The sequence below is a fragment of the Nycticebus coucang genome, chromosome 3, assembly GCF_027406575.1.
Source record: "Nycticebus coucang isolate mNycCou1 chromosome 3, mNycCou1.pri, whole genome shotgun sequence".
NCBI classification, from domain to species: Eukaryota; Metazoa; Chordata; class Mammalia; order Primates; family Lorisidae; genus Nycticebus; species Nycticebus coucang.
In genome coordinates this window covers 78877073-78889245 of record NC_069782.1, presented here as the reverse complement: position 1 = coordinate 78889245, position 12173 = coordinate 78877073, and the positions used below count along the sequence as shown (strand labels likewise).

Genomic DNA, 12173 nt, shown 5'->3' with positions numbered 1-12173 from the left:
GCAGTTGGGAGTAGAATGACAGGAGCCAGGACTTGGCACACAGCTCAGAAGAGAGAGACCCGAGGACAGTCCTGTGGTCATCCACATGCAAGAGGCCGCACAGCCTGCACTCACCACGTGGGCCAGGGGGTGGGGCACTACCCCAGGGGTTGGATTCCGACTCTGTCACTTACTTATTGGATAACCCTGGGAAGACACTAAATGTGTGACGAGGGTGGTGATGGTCTCCATCTAGTGGTTGTTGTCATGGAGCATGGACTGGGGTACGTACTACATAAATACGTCCTCCACAATGATGCATGACCCCAAAAGGGATGCGGGGCGAACTCATGAGGCCCATGGACCTCCGCCCCTGCCAGAGTGGGCTGAAAACCCTGAGTCCTACTGAACTGCTCACCTCAGCCCGGCCAGACCACACGAGACCTACCTGAGGGCACCATCCTCTGGGTCCACAGGCTCTTCTAGGTCTTCCCACTCACTCTCACCCTCGTAGGACTCTTCCGGAGGCAATGACTCTGGAAGGGCGCCCCAAGAACAGAACTGTGGCAAGGGAATAGTCCATGAATCTGCCTCCAAACACTCTCCGCAGGGTAGCTGGCCTTCAGATGCAGAACTGGTGGGAGGAGAAGGGGCTCCAGGTGGGTGGTACGTGTCAACTTCCTTGTCATCCCTGTCCAGTTCAGGACTAGAAAACAGAAGCCCCTATGTCTTCCAGCCTTCCATTGCCCTGCCCTACCCTTGCCTCTTAGGATGCTCACCACAGTGCCGCCCGTGAGACCCAGCCAGCCTCCAAACAGCTCTTGCTGGAGATTGCTCTGGGCAACAGGAAACAAACAGAGAATGAGACCAGCCCCTGTCCTCGAGGAAGCCCGGGTTAATGAGCAGAAAGAGCCATAAACAAACGTTACCGTCCAGGTAGGAAATGCCAAGGTAGAGACAGCACAGAGCAACCTAGCACAGGGGCACCCTCCCAAGCTCAGGAGACCCGGGAGTGCTTGCCAGGGAGCATTGCAAACACAGCAGAGACCTGTTTCTAGGGCTGACTTTTTACATGATAAGTAGAGTCCACCAGACCATGCACAAGTTTATTGATTTTTCTGGAACCTCGTCTGAAAAACTGGGCTTATAGGACTGTTGGGCTGCTTAAACTGCATAATTCTGACACATGTCTCGGGTGCAGGGAACATTTCAGTACTTGTGAGAGGCTGTGGTTACCGCTCCCATTGTGATGACTCTTGGAACAGAGGACCTACATGGAAGGGCCCAAGGAGGGGGTTGGGAGTGACTCGAGCAGATGACCTTCAAAGCACTTTGTGCAGAGATCAGGTCCTTTTCTAAGCACTGAAAACATGCCTATTTAGACAGGCAGCCAACTGGAATGACTTTTACTCCCTGAGGAAGGACACAGGAGGCAGACGAATGGTGAAGCTCATTATCTGGTGATGCAGCCGCAGGCACAATGGTCAAAGAACCAGCGCTCTGGGCTGGCCAGGTCCAGTGCACATGTCTCTTGATTAGAAAGAACCCCCCAAGCAGGAGAGGGGCATTTCGCACAGCTCTGTGGACATGCAGAGAAGGCACTCAGAAAGTATCTGTCGAAAGTCTGGTTAGAGAGGATGAGAGGGAAAATCTAAGAGAAAAGCACAGAGATTTAGCTTTTTATCAAACACAGATCCTGGTTCATTAGCCTCCTTTCCCCCAGCCCTCCAGCCGCCTTCCCTCCCTCTCCTGCAAATCAATAGGCTGGCCTTGTTAAGTGCTGCTGCCCCCTCCCTTCCCTTTCCCTTTCTTTTTCAATCGGCTCTGATGCTCCAATAGCTATACACCCCCAAGTCCCCAGATAGTCCGTCCTCCTCCCCAGGACAGCCAGCGAAGAGCAAAGCGTCTGTCCCCAACACTGAGCTTCCCTGTGAAAGAGACATTATTTCTGCTCATGAGAGCTACAGGGAATGTAAGAGTACATTTCATATAAATATACGCACACTTGTGTGTATAAAAAAGAAATTATTCTACAAGAACTAAAAAGGAAAGCTCATTTTCAGGAAAAAAAATTTAATGCTGAGTATTTGGAGAAAAAAATTGATTTAAAAACTTGGCCAATGGGCAGTGCCTGTGGCTCAAAGGAATAGGGCATCAGCCCCATATACTGGAGGTGGGTTCAAACCCCACCCTGGCCAAAAACTGCAAAAAAAAAAAATCTTGGCCAAATTGTGTAGGAACTGCATTTTCTTATAAACATAGGAAAGAAATGTTCACAGAAGTTTTATCAAAGAATGGGAAACCTGGCCCAGGCCCACATCCCTCAAGTACCAGCCCCTTCCCCGTACCCTGAGCATGCTAAGCCCTATTGAAAGAGCCCCTGGTGGCAACAGTGTGTGCCTATCAACCACTGCAGCCACCTCATTGTCCATGCCTCATTCTCACCACCAGGCTCCCCCCTCCTGCTGACCCCTTCTAATATGTTTCTTGCTCTCTGGTTTCAATGTGAAGCTACAGCTACTGGTTTTGCCCGGATGGAGACCTAGAGAAGCTGCCAGCCTGAGAGGCAAGAGACAAGGAAGACCATCATGGTGGTCCTAAGGGTGAATTCCTGGCCGCCAGGCCACCATAAGTCAGGGAGAACAATTGACTTTTCTTCCACCCTTGCATATGTGCCACCTGGCTGCCCTAGGAGATCCTACCTTGAGCCCAACTGTGAGTGTGGGGAAAATGTAAAGCAGGCACAAGGTAGCAATATTTGTCCCAAGGCAGTCACTATATTTTATAGAAGGAGCAAGACTGGAGATTTGGGAAATTTGATAATGATGGTAGTATTCCTTAGAGCAAGGCCTGATGTTTTGGCAGGTAGATTGCCGGGTAGAGAGGTAGAATCTCCCACCCAGGGCTCCAGGCCAGCTCAGGCATCTGGAGCTAATGCAGAGGACGCTCGTTGAGAATCTGAAGGGATCAAGGTGTTCAGAGCTCTCTGCTCACTCCTGGGTACATGTAATGACCTTGTCTTCCCCTTGCCCTTTTTCCCTGCCTATCGAGCTATCTGACAGGAGGAGCCTTTTATACATAGATGGTACTCAGAGGAGAATCTAGAGATCTCACATGGGCCTCCCACCCAGCCATTTCCCCAACACAAGCTGGAAGGGCCCCAGAATAAAGGTCTCCACCAAATCCTGCAACTCTTCAATGACTAATTTTCAGAAGAAGAATTCTAGTTCACCTTTGAGGTCAGCACAATCATTCTGAAGCACCTGCCTCACTATTTGCTGCTGGATAATTACTGAGAAATGATACTGTACCCAATAGCTACCCTTTAAAGATTTGGGTGACCAAAATCATCTTCACCTTTCAGGAAGACAGATCAAATTAGCAGATAGTATTCCAGGCTTAAAACACAGAGGTATTATGATTATCCTATTACCTTATGGTGAAACTCACACAAAGTTTGAGTTATATGTTTCTTCACATAAGAACCAACTTTCTCCAGCATCAGGCCCTGCCCACATGTCCCTGTTTGCTCTGGTGATGCAGCTGGGCACTCCAGGCATCTGCTCTTACTAGATGAGTATAGCATTTGGCAGGTTGGATTTGCAGAGTCTCTGTGACATCAAGGTAGACAAGTCTAATGGACTTCCAGATTTGAAGCTTTAATGGGAAACCTGAGCTAAAGATTGTTTGGGTGGGGGAGAGGCAGGCTCCCTGGGAGCCTGTCAGTGTGTAAAGAGAACCCTGCTGGATGCAGAGCCAGGCCCCAGCCTCCCTGAGGCTCTGCTCTATGTTAGACTATTACAGCTTCCAGCCAGGCACCTGCCTCACTTAACTCCCTTCAGCCACACTCTGACCCAAAAGCAAGCATGACAGCCCCTTCCTGTGGCAGTATCATTCTTTGTTAGCTACTCTGATGTCACACCTGGCCTGGGAGCTGCAGGTGAGTGAGACCTCTGGCCTCCTAATTATCCTTTGTCATTCCAGGAAGAGTGCCCTCCACCAGAATGTCTAAAGTAACTTTGTGTTACTGCTTCACTGAACATCCTTAAATGATCACGAAGACTTATATCATCATTTTCCCAAAGTGATACTTGCTGAATTTACATGCATTTTACTTACTTGAGTTTAGCAATAAGTGCTAGTCAGTGAGAGAGAGAGAGAGAGAGAGAGAGAGAGAGATTGCCTTAAACATTCTGCATTGACTAACTTTCCACCCAATGGGTGGAAGCCCTGCCATGCATACAAGTGGGAGGACTGACTCTTCCATTCCCTCAGTCCCTCTCTCTTCCTATGGGGCCAGCACTTAAAGATAAACATTTCCATACACCCTGGCCCATAAATGCAAGCCTCCAGACTTTTTCTGAGGTTCAACCAAGGAAAAAGTGATCTTCTCCCATGCCAAGGGAGCAAATAATGTCACACCTGCTAAAGTGATGCTCAAGAGTAATGTGACCTGATATGATTTTTCTCCTTCTACTCTAACTTTAGAAATTATCCTGGTAGGAGTACAATCCCAACTTTCCTCCATAAAAATGTGCTATATTCCTTTATTATAACATACTCGATAAAGATTTACTACTATATGATAAAATCCCTGGATATAGAGTGCCATAAAAGAAAAGAATGGGGGAGAAAAGTAAAATCTAATCCTCTCTCTGAACACTGTGGGTTTGTTAAGGTGCTGGCAGCCATCTGGCTGTATAGTAAGTAGCCACCTGGCAGATGGTAAGTTCTGGCAATTTGCTGGGAATTTCAGGTGATGTTACTTGTTCTTTTTGCTAGAAACAGCTCAGGAACAGGAACAAAAATGGACTTGGATTGAGTTCCTACTGTGTGCTAGACTTCACAATGGCACTCTGCATGTGTTATTTCTTTTGACCTTCGAGTACCCTGTGGAATTGTCATGGTCCTCGTTTATATTTAGGAAGCTTTGATCTCAGGGAAATCAACTCTCCAGGCCTTCAAATAAATGGAAAAGCTGAAACCAAGCTATGCAATAGAGATGTCTGTACTCTTTTTCTTCTGAACTACAGAAGAAGAATTTGACACACAAGTGCCACAAACAAGGAATTAATTGGCCTGGGGCAGCCACCTTAGAACTGAGCTATAGACATTTCTACGTAGGTCTGCAAAAAGCCATGATTCCACTTTGAAATCCTAATTCTTCCCCTAACCAGGAGCCCTGGAAACTGTCCAGGGATTGCTGATCATGCACCATGCTCTTCTTCCTGTAGGGGGCAGTCACTAACTGTGTGTGCCACTCTCTGTTGGAGAGGCTGACATGGTTAGAGAGGAGGAAAAGTTCTGAAGTGGGAAAGAGAAAATAAAATAAAAATAAAGCCAGAAAACATGAGCAGGCAAAATACTGTCATCGCCAGAACCACCACAGGGAGACAAGGGAGGTGTTGGCCATTGGAGAAGCCGATGCTGAGGATGGCAAAGCTGCCTGCCCCTGGCTACATGTACCACACCCATGTGGACAATGCTCATAGGGTGGCAATCATGACAGGCTGAGAATTCCAGCCTCCCTCATGACAGGACCTCATGACTTTTGTGTGACTCTAAGAAGGAACAGTCTCCTCCAACAATGACAGATTTTGTACATCTGGTATACCCACATAAGTAAAACCACTTAGCCAAACTTAATTTGATTCAGAAAAACAGAATGTGATGTTTCTTACAAAAAAAAAAAAGTGAATAACAAAAAGATAGGAGGAAATATGCATCAGGACTTGTAAGTAGCAGACATAGAGAGGTAGATTTCTCCTCAAAATAAGGAAGCACTTTCTGACCAACAACTAGATGATGATAAAATGGGCCACCTCCAGAGGTAGCAAGTTCTTCATTTCTGAAGATATTTGAGCAAAAGTTAGACCCCTTCTTCAGGAATGTTACAGAGCAGTTTCCAATATGAAGCATGAGGTTAGAGTAGATAATGTTTATATTGAACAACCTGATATCGTGTGATTCAATGAGTGAAGCAGTGACTGCCTATACTAATAATTTTAAAATACTTTTTTAATAACCATTGACTATATTAGATTAAAAGCACATGGCAAGTCAAATTCCAGGCTTGTACTAAACCCAGAGCCACTTTATAATTCTGTTTTTAGCACCTCCATTCATTATTTTAAACTATCCGGCAGTAAAACCTTTAAAAATTCAAACAAATGGCCCCATGCCTATGGGGAAGTACAGCTTTTTTTTATATGTCCTATATGATGTCCTATACGATTATGCTAATTTATCCTTGGATAAATCTCTGTAGGTTATTTCCTTTATCGTTTTATCAAGTGTATCAATTACGATACAATTGATAGACTACAATCATGCGGAACTATAAACATGCTTGTGTTTATACATTCTCAGACAGTGAAAATGAGTACCACTGATGAGTGTGCTTACTCACCCTATTCTACTTTGCAAACTATTGTATTCTACCATGTGTAATGCACTCCTGTGTGTAACATGCAACAACATTTGGGACCCAAACTTTCAGGAAGAAAATCCTTCCCAAGGGTTTTCCAATAATTTTTATAAAAATTATCAGCTAGATTGCTAGCTCCTGCCTAAAGTGTGCAAAGAAAAATACATCTCTCCTCATTGGCTGTAATTGCTTTCACTGCAAGTTCATTTTCAGTTCAACAAAACCAATTACCATAGGCCAGGGTATTGTTTTACATTCAAATATCATTATTTTTTATTTATTTTTATTTTATTGAGACAGAATCTCACTATGCCACCCTGAGTAGAGGTCCATGGCATCATAGCTCACAGCAACCTCAAACTCTTGGGTTTCAGCCATCCTCTTGCCTCAGCCTCCTGAATAGCTGGAACTACAAGAGCTCACCATGATTCCTGGCTAGTTTTTCTATTTTTAGCGGAGATGGGTCTCTTGCTCAGGCTGGTCTTAAACTCATGAGCACAAGCAATCTTCCTGCCTTGGCCTCCTGGAGTGCTAGGATTACAGGTGTGAACCACTGCATCCAGCCCAGATATCATTATTGCTTTCTAGAGTTACACTCCTAATGCATAAGCATAAATAAAAGAATTTAAAAATGTATATAGATACGGAATTAGTTCTACCCATGCATAATTTGCATCCTTATTTTTCCCTCGGAAATTTGAGCAAAAATTTATGCATTAAACTTGGCAAAATACAGTAGTTTGTTTGACTTGTACATCTTTCTTTAAAGCTTTTAGGAAACATATGCCTGGCTCCTGTTTGTCAAAGCTCTCATCAGGTCTAATTGTTCTACACCTTGTTTCATGCTTCATAGGGGCTGTTTGTCCTTATGGATCTGCCCTTGTCTGCCTTTTAAGATGACCTCCCAAAAAGAGTCATTTAACCTAAATGGGTTTATATAGTGTCAAACATATCACATGGCTGCCTTGTATCCAGGCATCTGGCCAGCAAGCGTCTAGAAGCAGAACCTCACTCGGCATTTACACCCCTCTTTTCTGTTACCTTCCTCTTTTCTGCTCCTAACAGGTTTCCAAGCACCTTGAGTGTGTATAATAAGTACTTGTCAAATTGAAGAATATACTTTCCATCAGAATAGAACTGAGAACTAGAAATACAGGTAATTGGGCACCAAAATATAAATTAAATTAAAATGGCTATTAAAATGAATGTTTCTTTTTATGTGTGTTTTATTATGTAAAAAAAGAAGAAGAAAAGAAAAGGTGGTGTAGCCAGTCATGGTGGTGTACACCTGCAGTCCCAGGTACTTAGAAGCCTAAGGCAGGATTATCACTTGAGCTCAGGAGGGTAAGTCTACCCTGGGCAACATAGTAAGACCCCATCTCTTAAAAAATAAAAGCTGATATCAATAATAAAGCATTATATTAGCCATAAAATTGAGGGCAAATACAAGAACTTCTTTCTTACTGCAGTGCTTTAAGAGGCCATGAAGGAGGTATGACAAATGTTTGTGTACTGGAGGAAACTCTAAGGCTTCAGCCAACATGACATACTGGGGACAATTATGGTCTAAGTAGGGTTTGAGTCTTCAAAAGCTCGTAAGTTGTGGTTATAGCAGCCCCGAACCTTACACTTTTCTCATTTCCTCCTCTCCTCCAAATACCTAGAACGGTGCAATTGCATCTGAGTAGAGTTGTTGATTGCTTGAATGTTATTTTCTAACAATGAAGTGCATACGATTTGCAAAATGTCTGCAAACATTTGGTGATTCTTTTTTTGGCCGGGGCTGGGTTTGAACCCACCACCTCTGGCATATGGGACTGGTGCCCTACCCCTTTGAGCCACAGACGCTGCCCAAACATGGTGATTCTTACCTTCCAAGTCTCCTGATATCACAAACTGAATAGCAGTTTTGCCTGATATCCTTTTCCAAAGAGGTCGCCAATGCTGATGCATTCCTTTCCTGGTGAAGGTTGCATAAGTGAGGGTGGGAACTGGGAGAATGCATCAGGGAACTGGCCCACGGTCTTTCTCTGCCTTGGTCCCATTGCACCTCCCTGAATGCCTTTTGGGAAGACTCTGGCCTGAGACCCAAGCCTTCCCCTGTGTCTTGGGAGGCACTGTCCCTCCAGCTGTCCTCTTGATCCAGGCTGGGGCTCCGCTCTGAGTCAGTACACGTTGCCCTGGTGAATGCTTTGTCTGCTGAGAGTACGGGTGTCTATTAAAAGAAATGCTAATTATTACAGGCTCCATGGTGCACACTGAGCAAAATACAAAAGTTGCTATTTTAAAAGTAAAAAGCTTTCTTTTCCATGTGATGGTAGATCAGAGCAGATGAGCTTTGGGGTCCATTTACCTCAGTTAGTGTCCCTTGGTCTTCAATCTGACCACTGGAGCCACATGAATGAATCAAAATCCCTCTTCCACATGGCCATCAGGTATGAGCGGGATAAGTGGGCCCACCATGCCTCACCCAAACCCTCCCCACTAGGCTCCTCTGGGCTCTCCTGGGTGGAGCTATGCTCTAGGACAGAGTAGGGACTATTTCCCTAGCTATTTCGTAAATATTTCAACAAAGACACACGATCCACCCACCTTGGCCTGATCTTTGTGTGTGTGAAATTTAACCCTGTCTTGCCCTGTTTGGTTGCTTAACACAATTGCCTTCATTGACCTTCTATTCCAAACCAGCAACTTTTGAATATCTTTCCCACCAGATACTCTCACCAAAGTCTGTATCAAATGACCTCTTAGAATCCAAGCATCAAGAATACTTGGGTCACCAAGTCCCCTATGCTATCCCTTGTGACTGTCACCTTCAGTCACGACAAGTGCTCATTTTTGTATCCAGACCTTATCAATGAGAAATCTTGAGGCCCAGAGAAGTTAGGCAACTGCCCAAGGCGCAGGTGGCAGGGCAGGTACAGGTGACTCAGGTCCCTGCCCAGACACCCCTTCAGGACTGAGCCCCTCATCCCACTGCCAGAGGGACAGTACTGATGGATCCCAGCCAGCCCCTCCCTGGGAGCTGGCTCAGCCACCTTTAAGTCCCACCCCTGAGGCAGCCCATCCCCCAGCACTGGTTGACACAGAGTTCAAAGGCACAAGCTCTCCTGCCTTGATTCAGGGCAGCTCTGAAGGCCACTCAGAGCTCCTTGTGGGGTCAGCTGCATGCTGATCTCTCCCTCTGCCCAGCCCAGGTGGCCTCCCTCCCATAGGCCATGTTCTCCAGAGCCGGCCCCAAAAACCTCCTGCACCAAGATTCTGCTGCAGAGTCTGTTTCCTAGGACCTCACAGGGATCACGTGATAGGTAATTTTATGTGACAACTTAGCTGGACCATGGCACCCAGCTATTTGGTCAAAGCCAGCCTAGATACCACCGTGCAGATGATTTTTAGATGTGACTAACATTTAAAGAGTAAAGTTTATGACCCTCCATAATGTGGTGAGCCTTGCCCAAGCAGTTGAAGACTTTAAGAGAAAAGACTGGCCTCCTCCATGGAAGAGGGAGTTCTGCCTCCAGACTGCCACTGGGCTCAAGTTTCTGTATCAGTTCTTCCCTGGGTCTCCAGCCTGCTGGCTTGCCATGTAGAATCTGGACTGGCCAGCCCTCATAATCAAATGAGTCAATTCCTTAAAGTAAATCTTGCTCTTATTTTCTCTCTCTCTCTCCTGTTGGTTCTATTTAATATTTCTCTGGAGAATCTAACTAATATAGGCATCAAACTAAAAATCCCACATTTTCTGTTTCCCATGCTCTTTTCTCTATAGTAGACCACACATGTCAATTTCATGCTTTAGGAGAGGGGACATACATCCTGTTTTACACTTCATTTCTCAAAATGGAAAATCTTGTAAATTCCCTCGGTTTGGTTGTGTCTACTCTCTGGATCCCCTGGTTCCCCCTCTCTGATTCCTGGATTACCAGAGACCCTAGCTTTGAAGTTATATAGCCAAAGTCTGGCTGTATAAACATTTATAAGAAGACCTGAATGTCAGTGAGGCAGAAGCAGGGAGAGAAAAAGAGGCTCCCTGAGCTTTGGGGGGCAGCTCTTTCCTGCCCCTGTACAAGGAGGTGACACTAAACCCAACCTACAAGAGTGCTAGGCTTCGCAGGACCCAACAGACAGGCAGGGATGCCTGGCAGGAGCCAGGTGAAGGGAGCGAGAGATGCCTCATCTCACCTGCCATCCCTGCTCCACGTCAGGCAGCGCACCTGGTGGGGGTCGGCAAAGGAGGAGCGTGACTTCCTGCGGGGCCCCACGCAGTAAATGGAGCACCTCCTATGAGAAGCCAAGAGCTGTGGTTAGATCGGGGGCTGACATCGCTGGGGGCTCCTCCTGTCTGGTCCCTACCTTCTCTCAGGTGCTGGCTCTCATCCCCACCTTAATTCATTTCTCAGCTCCATGGATCCTTACGGAACAGCACTGTGGCCATGAAAACCAAGGCTCCCATAAGGGTGATGCACAGGTATTCGGCTGAAATGACCAGGGTCTGCCCAGGGCCTTTTCAGGGCAGTATCTGCCAATACCAAGGGCTTTTCTTCAGACAGAAAGAGTAACTCAAACAAATGCCTTTCCCCTCTCAACCTCCCTTCCCTCCCAATCTCCCTTCCTCTCAGGGACCACCATTCTTGTAGCCCAACTAACCTAGTCATTAATGCCTGGCAGGCGGCTCTGAGCTTCCTACCATGGCTTGGCTCGGGCTCTGGGAACCTCTCACCTGTGCTAGTGCAGTGTCCTCTTCTCTGCACCCTGACTTCTCCAGTGTCACTCACCTGCCTTCTCCCACATTGCTCAAGGGCGGTCTTTCCAGGCCTTTCTCCTGCTGCGTCCTCTCACGCCTACCTACTCACCTGGCCCTCAGCATAAGCTCTGGGCAGAGCACACAGGACCCATTCTTACCTGCCACCACCTCTGACCACAGCTCGCTCTCTCCCACCTGCTTCCCTCTGCACCCACTCCTAGGCTCTTGTCATACTGGAACTCTTGCCCCAAACCACCTTCTCAATGCCCAGGACTCAAGGTTGCCTTGGCAGCTCCCATTTCCCATCTAGACCAAGATTTCTCAGCCTCTTGGTACTATTGACATTTCAGACTAAAGGATTCTTTTTTGGGACACTTGTCCTGTCTACCAGATGGCAGTTGCACCTATCAGTAGTCTCTGGACTTGGTCAAATGTCTCCCAAAGGAAGGTTGAGAAGTACTGATACAGAAGCCCCTCCAGGACTGAGGCCCTCATCCCACTGCCAGGACAGCGCCAATGGCTCCGAGCCAGCCCCTCCCCAGGAGCTGTGCTCAGCTCAAGGGAGCTGGCTCAGCCACACTTAGGTCCTTCTCCAGGACAGCCCAAACTCACTCTCCCCCACCTGCTCCCCTCTGCACCCACATCCTGTGCTCCTGTCTTGTTGAACCTCTTGCCTCAAGTCCCTGCCCAGGACTTCCCTGGGAGGGCTTCGTCCCTGGCTCCCTAGAGTGGGTGCTGCAGATGGGCTTCCGTCTCCCAGGACACTGGTATTCTGCTGTCACTGCTGCTTTCTCTCCATGAGTTCAGAGACTGCCTGAGCTGTCTGCCTGTCTTCAGTCCCTCATGGAGTTGCCGGCCCAGCAGCAATTCTCAGAGAATAGTTCATGGATCAGAATATGAAGGAGGACATGGCCTCCCTTCCAGACATCTGCTGCTCTGAAGACTCCCTCCCTAGTGCTCCCGTCTCTGTTCATCCTGCTCTGTGCTCATGGAGCTACCCATGCGGGCTGCATGCGCCTTCCT

The 12173-nt window shown here is 47.0% G+C and overlaps 1 protein-coding gene across 1 annotated transcript in view; it reads right to left on the bottom strand.

Annotated features, from left to right (window-relative positions):
* Window positions 1-335: 335 nt before the first annotated feature.
* Window positions 336-12173, bottom strand: part of FRMPD2 (FERM and PDZ domain containing 2) — a 113505-nt gene continuing 101667 nt past the window's right edge. Inside the window, exons 27-29 of the mRNA XM_053586027.1 lie at window positions 10589-10687; window positions 8278-8621; window positions 336-685 (exon numbers count right to left, since the gene is read on the bottom strand). Coding sequence (XP_053442002.1) covers window positions 424-685; window positions 8278-8621; window positions 10589-10687 — 705 coding nt within the window. The 3' untranslated portion in view covers window positions 336-423. The remainder of the gene's footprint in view (window positions 686-8277; window positions 8622-10588; window positions 10688-12173) is intronic.